Genomic DNA, 20434 nt, shown 5'->3' on the forward strand with positions numbered 1-20434 from the left:
GTGCTTTATAACCAATTGCTGTCCCAAGTGCTTAGTATTAATATGACATTTAACAGAGTAACCAAAGATTACATTGAGAAAATCGAGTATTAAAATCCTAAATCCAAATGCCTAAATGCAATTCAAGATTTATTCAAATCCGGATAGGATTAACTTAAAGTGCGTGCAGACAGCAACGAATAAGAAAAATAAACAGGCAAAGGATCAAATGTTCATTGTTTACCTTTTTACTTATTTTCGTTTGTGCCCGACATGAATAGATGCTGCCTCCTCCTTTCCAACAAATTGTTAAATGTTAACCCACGAAACACTCTCACCCAAAAGCAATAATATTAATGCTTCTTCTGACTCCCAAAGGACAATTCATTATTCAAAATATTTTTGGCGTAATAATATTTGGTTGGAAGGAGAATTTCCTTCTTTTATTTTTTGGTTATTTCAGCAACTTAGGCATTCCAGAAAATATTTTGCTTTGTTTGTTAAGTAACAAAATATCAACAGTCGTTATTTTTAAAATATCTTAATCCAAATTCAAATTTTTTATAAAATATCCAAACCCAATAAAAATTCATACTCAAATATCTTACACTACCGACTAAATATCCAATTAAAATATATTCAAAATCAAATTTTATGCATATTAATGAGAATAATGATAATAAATTAAAATTAATTCATAAAAAAATTAAAATTTAAAATCATATTTATAATAATTAAAGAATTTTAGTAAGTATTAAACTAATTATAGAATATTTGTAAATAAAAATAATATATAAATAAATATTTAAAATTAAAAATTATTATTTATAATTAAAATCAAGTAATGAATGCTTTAAAATCACTACTCCAACTTTATCAAAACTCAATTATAAAATACCATAATCTTTTTTTAATCGAGTCGAATGATACAAAATAAATGCCATTGAAATGAATTTTGGGGTAACAGCATTTCCGTGCAAAGCGACACAATTCAATACTCATCCGATTATAAAATCTCGTATAATATTGATTGACTTTTCTTATGCGTTGTATTATGAGGAGGTGTAGGATGCAGCCACTGCCACGTGTCAAAGAACCCATGAAAGTACAAGGATTCAAGCAAAGGTGAAAAGGGAAAATCCCCTTGATTAACCTCATAAATATGAAATTGACACAAAAATAAAATATCCTAAACACATTTCCTCGTCTATGGGCTCACAAAAAAGGCCAAAACTAGTGCAGCAGAAGGGGATTACAACTCCTTAATGTGTAAAAGATTGAAACACTGTATGAAAAGCAAACAAGGCAGATTTATGATATGTCCATTTTCATTTCTCTACCACTACCATCCAAAACAATAGCATCACCAGAGCCTCTTTTCTTTTAAAACGGGTTGCGTATTCCATTTTATGTATGTTTACAAACAGCGTTGCATACGACTTTACACAAGCAAACTTCTCGCTTTCCTCCCATTCAGTAATGACACTAATATGATGACCTCTCTACCTGCATAATCATTAATACTTGTTCCTTAAAACCTGGTGGTAGAAGAAACTATGGCTACCATGAGAAAACAAAACAACAATAGGAAAAAAAAAAAAACTAAGTTCTTGTTCCTTGACTTAGGAATCAAAAGATGGTTGATCTTAACATTAGTAGTAACAAGTAACATCCATGAGAACAGGATCACCCCTCAATTGGTCTAACTACCTTATTGGGCAACTCCAAAGAATGACGACTGTCTTGCATCCATCATCATTTCTTACACAGTCCATTAGAGACACCTCTTCTCCCTCAAATGATTTCTTCCTCGCCTAGATTTCCAATGCTTGTAAACCAACCATCCAAAACAGGAGGACCAAATTCCAGCAACAAGGCTGGTGGAAACTCTACTTGAGTAGCATTAGATTAAATTGCATTAAACAACAGAGAAAAGCTGGTTACGAATCCAGGTTGCTTTGGGATTCCAATAAAGATTTAGGGTCGATACAGGAACTCAAGTGATTAAAGCTTAACTGTGTTTTCCTTTTTGAAGTTTTTTTTTTTTTTTTTTTTGTGGCTGTTACAATTTTATGAGTATGATAATTTTGTTTGGTTCATGCGTATCTTTGAAATCTCTAGCCTTTCTAGAAACGAATCTTATCGGTACCTAAGACTGATCTAGGCATTTTTGAATTCCCATAATGTGGCCCAGTAGCATGTTTGGTGGCAGTTTTGATCTTGCATCCCTACTACCACATTTCTTATTCAGAAAAGATAGTTAGAGAGTTCCTTTTTTTTCAGCATGTTGAATTCTTGTGAGAATGAATGTCTTATTTCCTAGGTGTGATTGCCCCGGAACCCCTAAGTGAGATTGCCTTGGTTGATTAGATTCTCCTCCTTGACAACCCAAACAACGATCATCTTTGAATACCTCATTTCCCCTTAAACCCATATGTCTACCACCATATTACCTTATTTTTACCAACAAGGCCCTCAAATCAAGCTTCTAACCTATTATTAACCAAAAACATAAATGCTATTTCTCAATGAACATGGTAACAAGCCCCAAATATAGACCCGCTACTCTAACCCCTTAGCATTCAGTAACAGGTGCAATAAAACGTACTAGAAGTACAAAACAAAAACCAAGTAGCATCTTGCCCAAAACGATACAAGCATTTCTGTCTCAATTCCACCATTCATTGGCCATATCTTGCACTAGTATAGGGTGAATCCATGACAACAACCATAGCCAAAACCGTAAGTCACTGATATAAGTAACTCTATTTATAGGGTGAACTAAAATTAAGTGCGGGAAGACATTATAAAGGATATTGTAGTAAATCATGCACAACAAACACAGTGAAGTTACCTTTTATTAGACCGGGAACCGGTACTTCTTCGGGTGGTTGCAGACACACCCTTCAGATCCTTTACGTGGCCTTCTTTATCTTGGGATTGGGAGATCCCTATAACAGTGGCATAGTATTGTTACTGCACACATTCAATAAACTAAAACGAACAGAGCTATAAAGCGCAAATTACCTTTCCTATTAACTCTCAGTGATTGAATTTCAGTCTCCCCCTCTTCCTGTTCAGTCACTTCACTGGAAGCTCCAGAAGATTCCTCTGACTCAATAATTTTTGATGCCGATTCATCATGCAAAGACTCAGTTTCCCCTTCTATGGATGCATTAATGACCTCACCATCTTGAACACCTAAAAGATAGAATGTTTAATACCAGCTTCACTACTTCGAACGTAATTTTAGAAATCAGAAGTAAATATATGAAACTACTATATCCATATGGGAGCAGCTAAGCTTACAAAGAACGGAAATAACATCTTGAAGAATTACAGCTATACATGTGCTTAGAGGCACACTTGCTAACATATTAACATAAGAGTGGAAATAAGATATTACTAACATATCTACATCTGTTTATATTTGTAATGTATCACATGGTATTATGACATCATAATTATAAAATTAGTTCAAATATTATTTCATCTACTCTATAAAAGGGAGAGCAGACTTTTTAAAGTAGTTCCCTTTCTTGTCTTTGTAGAAAATTTTGGTCTCTGTAGTGCTAGAGTGCATGACCACAGAAGGGGGAAAAAGCCTGGAACTTGGAAGATGATTTTCATAACCACTGTCTTTCACTGATCAATTCGTTAGCTGAGTCACCTAGTATAACAGTTTCCTTTAATTTTCTTTCTCTAGAGCGCTGAAAGAAAAATCAGGATGCTACTATGCAAATAAAGTCACACCAGCCTTAATCCTTTCTCCTAAAATATCATATAAATTGTACCACTAAAGCATATCTGAATATTTTGCAAATTAAAATATTCACCTAACGGCTAGTACCTTTGAATCCTTAATAAAGATGCTAAGAGTCTAGTTGTTTACTAGACTGCTTGATGTATCAAAGTAAATTGCCTTACAGCAGAGAGCAGGCCTAACTCGTGACATTTTACTATATTTATCTTGCATAGTTGTATTCACCAATATGAAGGTGCTCTATAGTTTTGAAAATAAAATTAAGTATATAGTGATTCAATTTTCCACACACCATAATTAGAAGCTTCCAGGTTAGAGATCCAGGAAAAAAAAGAAGATAGTAGAAGTAGCGAGAGATTAGATAAAGCCACAGGCCTATGGCTTAAAACTACATGAACCAACCTTCTGCACTTTCTTCCCCATCATTTCTGGCCATAGGAAAACCTTCTATGTTGCCAACCTTCTGTCGATGTATTTCTGCATTTCTTGCAGTCACCTCTTGCTCCTTCTTTTCCATGTGGAACTTATTAAGTTTCTCCTCAAACTCCTCAATGCATACTTTGAGTTCTGGTTTTGCAAATTTCTTACCCTGTTTGCAACCAATGTGAAGAGAAAATGTATCATCTGACTTCAGAAAGAGAGGCTTTGTTTTTTTAGTGATTAATTCAGTACCTTGTTAATTATGTTTCTAAAGTGATCCATCACAGAATCCTTAGATAGAGCATGTTCATAAGTCTTAAATAACTCTATGAGCTTTTTCATTCCCTTTTCAGTGAACGACAACTGAGAAAGACAATAAGAAATATGCTCCCATTGTCTAGCATCTGCAGCAAAAGATGATCCCTATTGTAAGCAAAAATTAACTTCCATCATTCGTAATAAAGTAGTGTCAAACCATTATTGGTTGTTTGCAATATGAAGAAAAGTAGTAACAAATAGAAGAGAGGCAGAGAAAATATGGAGGCTGCAGCTTCTGGAACTCTATATACTGTAATTAAAGAGAAAAAGATGTAGTGCTTCCTAGATCCTGCACATGGTACTAAATTAATAAACTGGTTGCACAAAACGAGGCAGCAAAAGATGACCGAAACGATGTTTCTACAATAATTTTAATATTTCCAACTAAATAGACAGCCACACCAGCAAGATTATGTTCATACAATTTTTCTCAGCCCAGAGAAAAGAGAAAAGCATTTTAAAAATTGACAAACTAAAAAGGAAGAAAGGAAATGGTCTCAAGAAAAAACATTCACAAATTTTGAAGCTTAAACTGAAAGCTATAGCTTGCAATGGGATAAAGCAGCTCTATAAGAACACAGTATCCATATTACAGATATAAATAAAAAAGACATTATACAAACAAGTAGAAAGAGCAATTTCTCTTATGCAATATGATGCACCTAGATTAAACACAGGTAAATGCAGTAAGACTAGAATTGCCCCAAGAACATGCTAGTTTGCTAACATTAGAGAGTCATGCCTTTGTCTTAATTATTGCAACACAGCAATAGTAACATTCAAAAGATGACATTACCAGAAGGATATCATCATAGATCAATAAATAGGAAGAGAATTTAACGAAATCCAAGAATACATGCCTGTGACTCCACTGAACCTATTGCAGAGCTTTTCTACAAGCGATTCCATTTGTTTGTCCTGAAAAATGTTATAGACACTAAGTTAATGACATTATAGAGACAGTCATTTCAGTTTTAACATAACAAAGCAATGTATACCTTCTTGATGGAACCAATTAAGAACTGCATGATGTTGCAGAAAGACTCTTTCTGCAGATCTTGGGTGAATAATTTGCCAAGTATATCTGGGAGTAAATTATATATTGGATTGCTTCCTGCCAAAATAAGTGTAAAGAAAATTGTTACTAGGAAATCTATGTCAGTCATTTCCACAATTTTAGTAGTTGAATATCACAATTCACCTTTCTTTGACAATTCATGGAAAAAGAGTTTAGCCAGATTAGAGATCCTCCCATCATGGTCTTCTACACGTACAGCCATCTCATTTATGTAGCCTTTTACCTGATCCAAACATGCCCAAAATCAGAACCCTAAAGCTTTATAAATTTCTAAAAGAATTTAATAAAAAGAAAGAGTATGCAGCTGCTAGCCAGTGTGTCAGACCTTCATCATGTCATTTAAAATGAGATGTGAAAGAACCAGAACAGCATTCTTCCTAACAGAAACTGAAGGATCCCTTAACCGAGCATACATGTTTTCTGTCCACGGTTCTAACAGATTAGGAAAGCGAACTGCCAAATCTCCAAGAGCAATTGTGCAATTGGAACGAACAATTTCTGATGGTGCATTCTCCACAACAGTGAAGAGAAGCTGGAGATTTGCATCACTGGAAATTCATTCAATCAAAAACTCAGGCATAAAGCCTCCTTCGACTCAAAACAGCAGATAACAGATAGAAAGATTTATAGATTTGAGAGAGTTACCAATAATTGGCATCTATAATCATAAATCGACACAAGGCAAGCATTGCAGAGGCCTGTAGTACTGGATACTGAGAACACAAAAGTCAAGTCAATTAATTAAACAAGATTTTTAACACCTAGAAAGTAACAAGCATACAAGCAATCTAATACAGAAGAAAAACCGCTTCATTTTGTTTTGATCAGAAATTAAGATTTGTTGATTTAATTATTTCCTAATGATTGTACAATTACATTTTATATTTCATCTATATAAATGAGATTACTCTCAAGAACTTAGAAAATGTCATGATATTAATTTTTTGGAATCATGAATCGTTATTAACATGATCCCATGATGGGAAATGACTTCAGTCATAGTTCAAATGGTATAGAAAATAGTAATACTGTTGTGCACAATGCTCTTAATGAGAATGTAGACAATGGAACCAATAGGAATTTAGAAAAATGAAAGAGAAAAAAGAGGAAAAGCTGAAAAATGCACCTTCTGCATCAAAGAAAAATTTCTGCAGAGCTTAGAGAGGAAAGGTGCACACTCTCCAATCAAATTCTTTTCACTGGAACCACTAGAAACAATTTCTTTCTCTGCTCTTTCAGCAAGTGTGTCTAGTACTGCATCTTCAGAAGCAGCAAGACCTAGTTCAGCATTGATACTACTATCCTGTCAGACGTCATCAGATTACAAAGACATAATTATAGGTTTCTCAATTCAAATTACAAATTCATAATTACAAAATAAATATTAGGTTAAACTGTCCTCTACTCCACTAATAATGGAATATTCAAAAGCTGACATTACCTTTTGTGTTTCGGCATTTGCTGTACCTTCAGCATCCACTTTTTCTTTATTACTTTTCTGTTTCTGGATCTTCCGAACACAAGATTCAACATATACCAGTTGGTTCATGGCAACATGACTTGTGACAAATAAGTATCTGCTAAGTTTTGCTACTTGAACAGTGGTAAGTACACTGCAGGTACCACTGTTGATGTCATTGTGTAATGCATCTACTGTGCTACCATCAATAACCGAACTAAGAGATTTTTTCACAAGATCAGCAGCTAAGTTTTCTGGAGTTGGATGAATCATATATACTGCACCTATTGCTTTATCAGCAGCAGCATACCATATGTTATCAGGAAGCCCAAAGCCTGTAATTAAGCTTTCCAGAATACCAAAAATGCGGCTGCCATTACTAAGTAACAGCTTTTTTTTGTCCTCTTCAGACAATCTCTGGATTGCAATGCATGCTGTCCTCGCTAGCAAAGGTTCCACTTTAGCCCAACGCCCAAACCCAATGTCAATTATGTCCTGTAAGTGAGAGCCAAGAATTTCTGTGGATGATTTTGCTGCCATGCAGAGGATAGCTAAAGCCCCACGACTTTGCTCAGCAGTGGTGCCATTAACATTAAAGCAAAATAAATCCCATAGTGCTGATATCTGCAAGACAATGGCACAATGGAGAAAAGAATCATTGATACTATGAAAGCAGACTTTTAACTATGAGATAATTATAGCTAAAACTCTCAAAAGGAAGGACACAACTAAATTAATCAACAATATCATTCAGACCCTCTCTGGGCTAAATTGTCTTTGACAATACTTAAACACCTCCTTAAACTCAGTCACCACAATCCCTCCTATGAGTAACCACAAAGAAACTTAAGCAATGAAAATCATGATAAAACATATTGTGTGAATCTGGTTCTGTAAGTGGACCTACAAAATAAAACAATGCCTTAAAATCTAACAGCAAATGATTCCAATGTGCATGGATTCATAAGAAACCATACAGTACTTCAGTTCATAACTTCCATCACCTTCTGGAGGCCTATAATAGTTTAGCATTCATGGCAACAAACAAGACCACAATTCCAAGGAAGAGTTGACCTTCCTAGGTTTCCATATTAAACCAAGGAATGATCTTAATTCAAATGAACATGGATATTCCAGACATACATGAAAGAGAACATACCACACCACTGGATATATCACCTTTAGACACCAAGGCACCAACAATGAACTCAAGGGCTGCTTGATCTCCTACATTTGAATCTATGGCTAGATTCAAAAGATTTTTAGCAGTCTCTACCAGGTTTTTCCTAATATAAATTGTTACAAAAGCATTCTCTACAGCTTCATATATGGATTTGTCTTGAGAAAATACCTGAAAAATCCACAACGTATCACATACTGTTCACGTCAAATGTTAATAAAAAATCATGTTCAAAGTATACCCAACTTCAAAAGCACAAAAGGAAGAAAAGGAAGATGAAATAGAAGAAAACATATATATGAAGGCATGACAAACAATGAAGCCTACCAGTGGCAACATCTTACGGAGACAGGCTTCTGCACCATCAATTTGGAATTGTCTACATCTCATCAGCAGGAGAATTGTGTTCTCAACATCTGTAGCAGAAGATGAAGCCATCAATTGAACGAGTGTTGGCATTGTGGCAGATATACACTTAGAAAACTTCAAACCAGCCTCAAGGGAGGCAACCAAGGCCCTAGTCTGCTCCAAGTTCCCAACATCAGGCACAGAACTATCCTTATCAGCAATCTCCTGTTCCATATGGGGTAAACTATCAGTTAAACTGTCAGACTGGTGGTTGGCCACCTCTTCAGCATTTGCATTATCAACCTCACCCTCATCATTACAAGAGTCATTATCAGAGGGGACACCATCCTTCATGCCTTCAGACAACTTATCTGGTTCAAGCTCATTTAGCTTCTTCTTATACTGCTCTAAAGTTGCTTCAAATGAAGCTATTCGGAGCTGTGGACCAAATGGATTATGCTGTAACATCATGATTAGTAAATTTAATGTAGATTTTCTAACAATGGCACTCTTGTCTTCCAATCTCCCAGCAGCAACAGTTGCAACCTCATTCCATAAACCAATTGAAACAGAATGCTCCTCACATAGTTCAGCCCAAACTTGAAGAACTCGACTCCTTGTATAAGCCGAAACATCTCTACAACGCTCGAGCAAAATTTCTAACATGGCTTGCTTGGTCCGAAGACGAACAGATTTAGAACTCACTTCACCTTCAACATCCTTAAATGCTTTTGCAACTAATTTACCCAAAACACCTACAAGGGCATTCCTTATCTTATAAGATTCTCCACCAAAGTGTGGGACCAAAAGTCCAATGTTAGTAGACATTAACTTCGGCAGTCGATCAGCAAGCTCCACCAAGAAGCGCCCAACATTTTCAGCCCCTGCTGTATCCTTCACGTAGGCTTTGGGATTAGTCCTCCCTATCTCTCTGATAAGAGAAATTGCAAGTGTTCCATCACCATACTTCTTCTCAGCCAAAGCAACAGCATCAGCCATGTGGATAACAACAAAGTCATATTTGTGAATTAGGTGCATGATTGAAGCAGATGACTGCTCTATGTAGTGGTACTTTGTGGCACAAGCCCCAATGATACGACATAGAGCATCCTTTGTTTCTGAGTCTTTTAAAAGCATGGTATTCTCACACATAGAAAAACTATTTCTGCAAAACCAAAATCAGAAAAATTAATTTCATTTCAACACAAAAGAAATTGATTATGATAGCTTGTGGGATTAGGTAGACAACTTGACTTACTTTACAATAAAAGATAGATAATTTTCATCTGGGTCAGCTGATCCAAAGAGCAACGCGAGGTTGATCTCTAGTGAGTTAGCAATCAGGTTAAGCATCCGGCCTCTCTGTAACTCCCAATTCCACAAGTTTACTGGTTGCTTCTTACGGCTACTTGCTGTCACCTAAACCAATGACCAACCAAAACTATCAAAACATAACACCAACAACAGCAATGACAAAGCAAGGGAGAAGGGGGGCAGCAGGGATTATACCTTAGGATTGTTACTAGAACCATTGTTGAACTCCTCGGCCAAAATAATGTGGAGGAGAAAAAATGTATAAATTTTAAAAGCATTACGATGTGAAGTGACACGATCAAGCATCGGAGTTTCATTATCATCCTGACCTTGAGAAACACGCACGAGTGAGTCAACATTTGGGAGGAGAACACTGAGATTGGACCGAAGACTTTCTACAAGAATGAACTTGCAAGATGGGGTGAGGCTGGAAAAACTTCGGACCAAAGTGTATACGCGATCAAACACATCCTGCTCTTCGATACAGAAGAGCTCTTTATCAGACAGATCAAAGGATACCCCTGTACAGTAAGGAAAAAATACAAAAATTTAATAAAATTATGAAATCACGTATACATAATAAAACTTACTTTCTGTAAATACTAAGAACATTGAATATAAAAATTCTACTATAATATTTGCTTAGAAAAACGAGAAACTAAACCGATGTTTCCAAATAAATCAGCAAAATAGAATTATCTTAACCGCGTTGGTCGACTCATTTTGTCAACAGCCGGAAAAATTAGGAAAAAAAGAAGAAGAAGAAATCAAACAAAAAATTAGGGCTTTTCATGAGGAGGAAACCATAAAAAAATGAAATTTCAACAGATATGAGGTCAAAAGTTTAAGAAGAAACAAAGTCCATCTCCATTTTCCAGAATTTCCTTTAAGCTGAAGCAATTTAGCCAAATTAAAATCCTTCCATTTTAGCCAAAAAAACTGATTTTGGACAAAATTAAAAAAAATCATGAAATAGCAGAATTGAACCTTTGACAAACTCTTCGAGTTCTGCAGGACGAAGTGGATCGAGGTCGATAGGGTTTTGAACGGAGAGACGATTGTGCTGGTGTTCGTCTTCTTCTTGTTCTTCTAGGGCTCGCAAATTTGGGGGGAAAACAAAGTGAGGAGCCATTTTGTTTTAGCAAATATTGGAGAGAGCTGCAGATCTTCAAACTGCAGAGAGAGCCTCTCTACCTCTATCTTCTTTTTCTTACTTCTGGTTTTTCCTCATCTTTCAGGTTGTGAGGACCATGCGAAAAAATTCAAATCAAACTTTACAGAATGAGGGCGGGAATATTTTGTAGAGCAACTTGTCTTTGGGTCGGGCCGGGTTATATATTTTGCAATTATTTTTCGGATCCGTATTCCTTCTCACTTCCGCTGCTAGAACAATCTTCGTTGTAGATTTGTTATTTTTAAAAATATATTATTAATAAATTTTTATTTTTAAAATTTTTTTAGATAAATTATTGCAACTTATAAACATTTTAAAAGAAAATAATTAAACAAAGAAGAAAATTTAGAATGATAAGAAATTTAATAAGCATTTTCTTTTTGTTCACAAAAATTTAAGATTTCTTTACTCAATTTATAAATAAAATTAATATATCAAATACGTGTGTTTCACAATATTTTTCTAAAATTATTTTAAACCATAAACTTTTATTTTAAAGAACATAGAGGAGAAAAGGCTAAAAGAAAAAGAAAAAGATCCAAAACCCTTTTTTTTTAATTTCACAAAGGACCAAAATCATGTTTTCTTACCTAAAGTCAAAAACTTTACTTTCTATCTTTCCTTTTCCTTCTGCAAATTATTTTAATTTTTAAAAATACAAATTTGTTGGTCAAATATTATATTTGATCATTTTTTAATTTTTTCTAAATTATGATTTTTAAATGGAATTATCTAAAAAGAAGAAGCAATAAGAACGAAAACATGAAAAATAAGAGAATAAATATATGAATTTTCAAAATTTTTCTTTTTATATATTTTTTTCTCCACTATTTCTCTTAGTCTTTTACTAGTAACCCAAAATATTTTTATTTAATATTTTAAAAAATAAATTACTTGACTAAATTATATTACTTGCTAAATTTTTATCTTCAGTTATTTTTATAAGAAAATATTTTAAAAATGAAAAGGCAAAGAAATATAGAAAACATGAAAAATGAAAAAAAAAAGAAAAAAGGTTGGACACATATTACTTGCTAATACATGGTACTCGGGTTATCGATAGTTGCCATAGCATTGGTATGCCAATAGAACAGCAATTCAATATATGCTTAGTAAAAAAAACAATGAAAAGGCAAAGAATATAGAAAACTTGGAAAACGAAAAAAAAAAAGGTTGGACACATATTTTTCATTTTGTTTTCTATCTTTTTTTTCCTTTTTTTCTTTTCCCTTTGGTTTTCTTTGATCGACAAGGAAGAGGTAAAGGGAACTGGTCCAACCTAACCTAATGTCCATCCAATGTTGGTCTAGATTAACCCTCCATTCATACAAAATTTTCTCTCTCTTCATCATTTATCTCTCTATTTCTTTAGCTCTTCCTCTTCCTTGGCCGATTGATGATCCCCTCCCTTTATTCCTCCACCTTTTCTTTCTTCCAAGTTGTCCCTCTCTTCCTCTTAAAAGTACAAATCTATACTTTAATGTTATTTTAAGTATTTGATTTTAATATAAGGCTTTTTTATCTTTATGTTTGTAATTGTTATTTATTATTAACTAATAAGATAAAGTCCATACAATAAGATATGATTTACAAAGGGAATTATAAAATGTTATAATTGTGGGATCACTATTGCATCAAAGCATTATTCCTAAATTGCTCCTATTCAATGTTTTATCAAGATTGAAAATCAATAAAATTAAGAGACCAATGCATGGTGATACTAAGGTGAATGATCGATAGAGGATTCTTCACCTTAAGTAATACTAAAGGGAATATCCCAATTGCATCTTAATAAGTAATAACTCAAATGAGTCATTGATCTAGCCAAAATAGGATTGGAAAATGAGTTTTTCAAATCTCATTATAGAATTGATTACAAGTATTAAGTACTAATGTGGCAAAAATAATATAAAATAGACATCGAGCCAAATTCTATATCTTGTCGAAATATTAGTAGATGAAGAAATATTAATTACTTGGGAAGACTATTCATTGAAGAGTTTGTTCCTTCTTTTGGTTGCCAAATGGGGTGGGGAATAGCCATTCTCAAAAATAACTATTCCCCAAAATCTCAATTTACCCATTCCCTACCTACCCCATGGTATTTGTTATTCCATTTTTAATGGAATAACCTCTAAAATTGATAGGATTAAAATGTCCCTAGTAAGTGTTACAAATTACAACCCTACCTATATAAAAACATTCTTTTCTCCTTTTTTCTTCTCTCTTCCTCATCTGCCTCTCACTCTTTCTCTTTTTAGCTCTATTCCAGTTTCTTTTCTCTCTTCCATCTTCCTCCTTTCTAGCTTCGTTTGTCACCACCACCTCTCTCCACCACATTTCCATTGTTTCACCTTTTCACCTGTCGCTTTCCTCTTCCATAATGGTGGTTTGTCCTTCGTGTGCATCCTTTCTGTCGATGTAAACTCCTTTCGTGAATCTCATTATATATTCTTTATACTAAGATTATTTGGTTGGTATTGGACAAATTATTTTTTTGATTTATTTTTAGGGTTTTGAGTAACAAAATTCCAAGACATTGCACTAAAGTTGCTTGGATCAAATACTTCTTTAACTTTTATTAGCATATAAGTTTTGATTAATAATTATAGAGCAAAGCTTCCCCCATTAAGCTATATTTTAATTAATGGGTTGAATGATTATAAGCTTGTTAATTGACCTACTAGACCCATAAATGATGTAAGGCTACAATAATATGATTATTGGCAATTATGTTTAGTTTTAAACATTTAATACTACATTAAAGGCTGCTTGTTGGTGGAAACTGGAATTCAAGTCTCTTCTTAACATTTCAAGGTTAAATTGTGTGATACAAAACAAGTTTACTTTTTTAATGTTTTTTATACGTACAACAACATAAAAAACTATATTTGAAAATGGATTATTGTTGAATTAACTAAGGCAGTTACATATTGTTATTAAGTCAGCTGTACTTTATCATCTTTTGTTCTTGTTTGTTGTTTCTTGTCCAATAGATTTGTTGGTCTCGTTGATATGTCCTAAAGGGGGGGTGAATAGCACAATTTGGCTCTTGACAAGGTGTGGAACTAATTTTCAGAACAAAGAAAATAAAAACAGAGTAGACAATGGACAACAATTTATAATGGTTCGGTCCAAGACCTACATCCACTACCTTGATTATCCAACCAAGGATTTTCCAAACCAAATCACTAAAACAGTGGAATTCACAAGCTTTCACCAAGCTTTTACAATGGCTTTTCGTAGGCTCAGCCACAACCTTTATACTAGTTTTTCATGGGCTAAACTAAAACCCAAAGTGGTTTTCCAAGGCTCAATCACAACCTATAACATTCAAGCTTTCCTAAGCTTGAACAATCCCTTAGAGTAACTCCCTTACTCTAAGTATACAATAAGAGGTGGTAAAAGAAAATACCTATGATCATTAGATGATCTGATTAGTACAGAATTGAGTGCTAATCACAGATGCAAATAGTAGGTGTTAAAGTGCAGACAAGTGCAGTGAAGCTTTTCTGGTTTTTCAACTTTCTATAGCTCAAATCTCATTCAAGGCTTCAAAAAACTTGTTACTCATTGTTGGAAGACCTTTTTATACTTGGAGATGCAACTCTGATGGCAGTTTGGCAGTTTATATCCGTTGGAAACAGTTGAGGATGAGTTCTAGTCGTTAATCTGTCTTGTAGTGCTTTGGTTTAAATTGCAGACAAAGAGCTCTTAGTCGACTAACTTGGTTAACTAAGTTGATTCTGTTTCTAGTTTGCAGATTCTGGCAGAGGGCATTTAGTCGACTGACTTGGTTGACTAAGTTGGTTTTGTTTCTTAAACTTTTTAGCCCGCTATTTCTCCAATTTGAAATTTGGTCAACCAATGTTCTTCTTTGTTTCACCAATAAGCTTCCTCCTTGTTATTCAGTTACATCTTGTTGATTTTATCCCTCTTTTTCTTTCAAAAATACTCTTTGAAGATTTAAGAAATTAATTTCATATATTAATTTCCTGCACACTCAAACAAAGGAATTAGACACAAATAAATGGGAATGTTTTATTATCATCAAAAGCTAATTGAGCCAACAATCTCTCCCTTTTTAATGATGACAAAACACTCCTTGATTAACATCATAATGTCATTTTAAATTTTTTTTTAATTTTCTGCAGGAATTGAGGATTGTTCCCCCTAAGTATAAGCTCCCTCTTAGTGTGTGCATATTTTGCTTATTTTGTTTTAGCCAATTTTATTCTTATCATATAGAAAATGACATTGCACATTTAGAGTATATAGATGTGCATCAATGTAGAGTGATTTGTAGTAAGTAAGTATTAATAGATTTGTCATTAAATTTTCAATAGTAAGTGTTGTCAAATTTTCATCAAAGTTCCAGCAGCTGTCAATCAGCTTATTGATTTCAGAATTTGTATACGTTATTCATGTTTCAATTGATATGCTATATGCTTCATCTATAACTTATTCTCATCAGACATTATATAAACATCATCTATCAGCATGTAAATCCATATCAGCATATTAGCAACAGATTTTTTTTATGATAGTCAACATATCAAAACATCAGCAAACTTTAGTTTACAGTAGTTAAATATCATAAGCATATCAACATTTATGTTTCACATACATCCACATAAATAATCAAAATTAGAGCTGAGTGTTTAAGTGCCACCAAGGCACAAATAACAGTTGATTAAAAAGTATTTCGAAAATGCCCATAGACTAGTTTTGCTTCCTATCTCCTATTTTTCTAATTTCATGCACCCCTGGTTTTGCTTTGTTTCCTTTCCTAGGTTCTTGATTCCTCTACCCTAACACTTTTTTTATTTTTTAAACATTATTCTCTAGTTCCTGCTCCCCTGGCACCATACTACTCCCCCTTTTTGTCAGCATCAAAGGAGAAGAATTCTACTCATCGGATGAAGTAGAGGGTGAGGATTCAGTTCCATAGAAAGGGTTAAGAGAAAACAGAGAGGGTTCTTGGAGAGGAGATGACTTTCTAGGAAAAGATTCTGGAGAAGATTTGTCTGAAACATGAATTGGACTGTGAGGAGAAGAGGCTGAAACTGGTTTGGACTTCTCTACTAAACTAGAAGACTTTCTTCTTTTGAGAAAGGCTGTCTTGGTTGCCATAGTCTTCATTCCTTTGGTTGGTTGTTTTGCCTTAGTTGGTGGTGCTGTGGTAGCTTCTGGTTTCCTTGTTTTTGCCTTTAGTTTGGGAGTTGAAGCAGGTTTCTTTCCTTTTCTTACATTTGCACCATCTTTTTGAGTTACTGTCTTGACAGTGTCTTTTTCAGCTTGTTCCTCTCTAACCATTTGACAAAAAATGTCCATAATGGAAACTTCCTCTGAATTTGGATAAGAGGCCTAATGTTTCTCAATTTCTGCACCAGCTACTTCAGTCCCTTGTTCTGAGTCATTTTTGCTTTGAGGTTCAGGGGAGGGTGATTTGGTTGCCTGTTCAACTCCTTATGGGGAGTCCTCAGTTTACAAAACAGGATTGGCAAACTTGTAGGTAGAGCTTTCAGCTTGAGTGCCAGAACTTGTAGACTTCTCTGCTGGCTCTACTGAACCTTCAGCACCTTGTTGTGCAGGTGTAGTGCTAGATGTGGCAGAACTGTTTACAGCCATAGGTTCAGACGCCATGTTTTCCTTCTTTTTCAGCTTGTTTTCCAATTTAGTGATTTTATCTTCCATTTTCTGTAGCTTCACTCCTTGGTCAGTTAGCTTACCATCAATCCTCATAAGCAAATTAAAAATCACCTCATTCAAAAATCTGGAAAGAGCTTCTTCAAGTTGAGCAGGTAGACTATGATATTTTCTTGGGCCAGTTTTGGAGGTTTTGATAAACTTCTCTCCATTGAGCACATACCCCATCTTAACTAAGCTGCCATAATAAATGGCTTGGTCTCTGATTTTCACCAGGTCCATATCATACCGTTTAGCCCATATTTCTTTCTTCTGCACAAGAGATGTAATCACATTCTCATATGGCAGATTGACCTTATCAAGTCTGTAGGAACTTCTCATTTTCTTAATCATAAATCTCCCCAGATTTGGAGACACTTAATTAAAAGCATGCTCCATCAACCAAAGATCCTGGAGGCTGATGTAGCTAAGACTTCCACTCCTCCCTTGAATATTTACTGCTATAAAGTAATGCAGTATCTTAATATGTGGATTGATTATCATACCTGAATTACTTTTAGAGGAGTATTTTTCTTTTCTTCCAGTGATGATCTCCCACAGTGAGGACGGATCATATTTTTCTTGAAGTTCAAATTCATTTATTTCACCCTCTATTTCTAGCAGGTTTCCTAAATCTCCAGCAGTCACAACAAACTCTTTTCCATTCAAATAGACATTCAAGCCATCTTCTACATAGTCATCAGAATCTACTAATTCCTTTTCTTTCAGAGCAATGCTAGAGTAAAATTCTTTAACCAGACTTGGACTATATGACTTATTCTTAAAGGTGCTGTAACCTTTAAGTTTAAGCTCATCAAAGTACTCAGATAGACTGGTCTGGATTTCTATATTTTCCTTAAAACTCTTCTAATCAATAAACTTTTCGTAGGAGATTGGTGCATTTTCTATATTCTTGAATCTATACTCATGCAGCTTATTTCTAAATTTCGAAGAAGAAGAGGAACTGATACCTTTCTGGAGTGAGGGTGTCACGACCCGGAACTCCCATCGAGCCCGTGACAACTGCCGTGAAGCCTCGACAGACATTCTTCCCCTGAATGCCTTTTGAGACCTCGCAAGGCTTTTGTACCAGTTTTTCCATTCCTCACTCTTTCTTTTTTTTTTTGCATAATAAAATAAAATAAAAATATTAATTAAAATAATCTATTTTAATGTAAAACAATATATATATATATTTTTGAAACATCAAAAATTAATTTTTTGCACATAAAAACAAAATAAATTTATACATACTGTAATATAGAAAACTGGAGTATGCAATTTAAATTACAATGACACGTGGGCCCCCAAATAACTGAGAAGGTTTAAGTCTATAACCTTGCTTTCTAGGATACAACTCCGAAATTTACTTCTCGATGCAATTGACAGTCTACTGCCTATTCTGAGCCTGAAAAATGTATAGGAAGAAGGGATGAGATTATAAAATTTTAGTGAGTAGACAGACATCATCAAAATAATCTAAAGCTGAGTAATAGGAGACAATTAAAATAATTCATCCCAACCCATATAAATAATTGGATTTCATCCAATTACTCAACATGGCTTATGTACTTTTCAAAAACTTGGCCCTTGCCAAAAATTCATTCTCGGATATACCCCGCGAAGGCATCTTACCGAGACTGCCAAAGCTATTTATTGTCACACACACAAACACATTTCACCTCTGACAACACAGCCGTTCCTCGACGTTGGCTGAGTCCCAGTTTCACGTGGTGGCCAGCGTGAAGTGTACTCAAATCCTACCTCGGGAGTTATCCTACACGCCTCTCCAATCGAGGTAAGCTCAATAATTGAGAACCGTGCCCCTCTAATTAGGTTGGTCCACGAAACCCCCGTCACTGCAGTGCCCACTTTATAATCCACCAACTAATAAAATCACAATAGTATGACATGACTCACTTAACACATTCAAGGCAAATCAAAGCAGTTCACATATTCTTTAAATCATAAAAATAACCAGTCATATCCACATTTATCATAAGCCATTTAATGTAAAATCATGGATAAACAACACAATCATAGTATAGGTCTCCAATTACTCTATTTTTGAAATCATTATTAAATTTTTAAAAATTTTATAAAATTATTTTATAAAATCTCATTTTCTCATAAAACACAATAATTTTTCAATTAAACTATTTTTTCATAAAATCACACAATTAAATAAATCTACTCTAGATAATTAAGACGATAGTAAGTTTACTCACTGTAATAGGAGTAGATATACTCCTATTCTCGATCCTCGGGTGTAGTCTTTTACCCGTATCAGATAGCTCACCACCTATCCACAATACATGACACAAAAAATTTAATAATTTATGTCAAATCAATATATATTATTTCAGGCTCTTATCCATGCGTATGCACTAGATAGGGTGTGAAATGTTTGGACAATCGCTTAATCCTAGTGTCTGACCTAACTCGCCTATTCACGGTGTAAATTTCTAAAATCTCCAATTCAACTCCAATTCCATCCATTTCAATTTCAATTATCTAATTATATCCACAATACCTCAATGACTATGAATGTGGTCCAATTTATCAGTTCGGACCACAAATTACTCTTTTACCCTTAGTGGGTAAAAATTTTAATTTTTTTACACCAAAAATTTCCATTTAATTTCCAACCTCATAATTCATCATTTTTCCATCTAATTCTCTTAAAATAAAGTCAACCTCATCCTCACACACCATTGGCTAGATTCGGCTTAGAAAAATTCATGGAGAAAATGAATTTTTTTCTTGTTGTTTTACTCATAAACATGCTAAACTAACACTAAATACTAACATAGTTCAAAATCAAATTAATCTAACAACTTTCTCTCTCTAACCCATATGATCAGATTTGAATCCATCATCAAAACACATAATTTAACCATGGAAAATAAGGAGAAATGCATGGAAATGATAAATCTTAAGCTAAGCTTGAAAAATCATACCTTTAAACACTTGATTCCTTGAAAAATCACACTTTTTCTTTGAATTTTCTCACTCTAGGGTTTGTTCTTATTTCTCTCTCTCTCCTGCTGGTTTTGGCTGACCCTCCCAATGAAGAATTCTGGAATTTTCAAGCCTTTTAATAGGCTTAATAAAATATTATTATTTTATTTACCTTTTGAATATATTATTATTTTATTTTTTTCTAGCCATCTTTTTTACTTTCTTTTTCTACCACTCAATCCTCTTCACTTGTCCATGTCTTCCATGAAATTTCTAGACTTTTCCAAAGTTTTGGTGGTGTAAATTTTTAAAAATTACACTTTTACCCTCGTAAAGTGAAAAATTACATTTTTGCTCCAAAAACTGAAAAATTGCCCATAGACATATTTTTCATCTCTTATACTCATACCATTCTCCAATTTGTCAAATGTGATCTAAATTCTCTCAAAATCTCAAATTTTGTCCGCAGATGGAAAAATTACGATTTTACCCCTAAATAGTGAAAATTTCGGTTTGACTCCGAATTGATCCTCGAACTCCAAATTACTATTTTGAGTCATCCCTGAACTGTGAAACTTTTAATTTCACATTAAAATTCCTATTTGAACTAGTTCGAGGCTTAATCGACTCAATGGTACCATTAGGGGTAATATCATCTTTTAAAGATTTCTCGAACTTCCTAAATATACAAACATTCTATCGAGCATGTGAATGACATTATAATTATTTTACAAAGCAGGGTTTGACAGTTT

At 34.2% G+C, this 20434-nt stretch overlaps 1 protein-coding gene and 1 long non-coding RNA gene across 3 annotated transcripts; both read right to left on the minus strand.

Moving 5' to 3' along the window:
* Positions 1232-11126, minus strand: LOC18598791 (condensin complex subunit 1). 2 transcript variants are annotated; one of them, XM_007028471.2, is made up of 17 exons: positions 10847-11123; positions 10055-10380; positions 9804-9964; positions 8525-9710; positions 8177-8368; positions 7000-7641; positions 6685-6861; positions 6204-6271; positions 5884-6106; positions 5682-5781; positions 5479-5594; positions 5341-5398; positions 4415-4566; positions 4145-4331; positions 3007-3180; positions 2834-2930; positions 1232-1485 (listed from the first exon to the last, which is right to left on the minus strand). In XM_007028471.2, the coding sequence occupies exons 1-17, from the start codon at positions 10989-10991 to the stop codon at positions 1482-1484; spliced, it is 4008 nt and encodes a 1335-aa protein (XP_007028533.2). In that variant the 5' UTR covers positions 10992-11123; the 3' UTR covers positions 1232-1481. The 2 variants fall into 2 exon arrangements, with proteins under 2 accessions (XP_007028533.2, XP_017977201.1); XM_018121712.1 differs by lacking the exons at positions 1232-1485; positions 2834-2930; positions 3007-3180; positions 4415-4566 and having other exon boundaries at positions 4244-4331; positions 10847-11126.
* On the minus strand, positions 18092-19721 carry LOC108662215. Its single transcript, XR_001928020.1, has 3 exons — positions 19682-19721; positions 18950-19023; positions 18092-18129 (listed from the first exon to the last, which is right to left on the minus strand). It is a non-coding gene; the product is annotated as an uncharacterized LOC108662215 (long non-coding RNA).

The sequence above is a fragment of the Theobroma cacao genome, chromosome 5 (assembly GCF_000208745.1).
Source record: "Theobroma cacao cultivar B97-61/B2 chromosome 5, Criollo_cocoa_genome_V2, whole genome shotgun sequence".
NCBI lineage: Eukaryota > Viridiplantae > Streptophyta > Magnoliopsida > Malvales > Malvaceae > Theobroma > Theobroma cacao.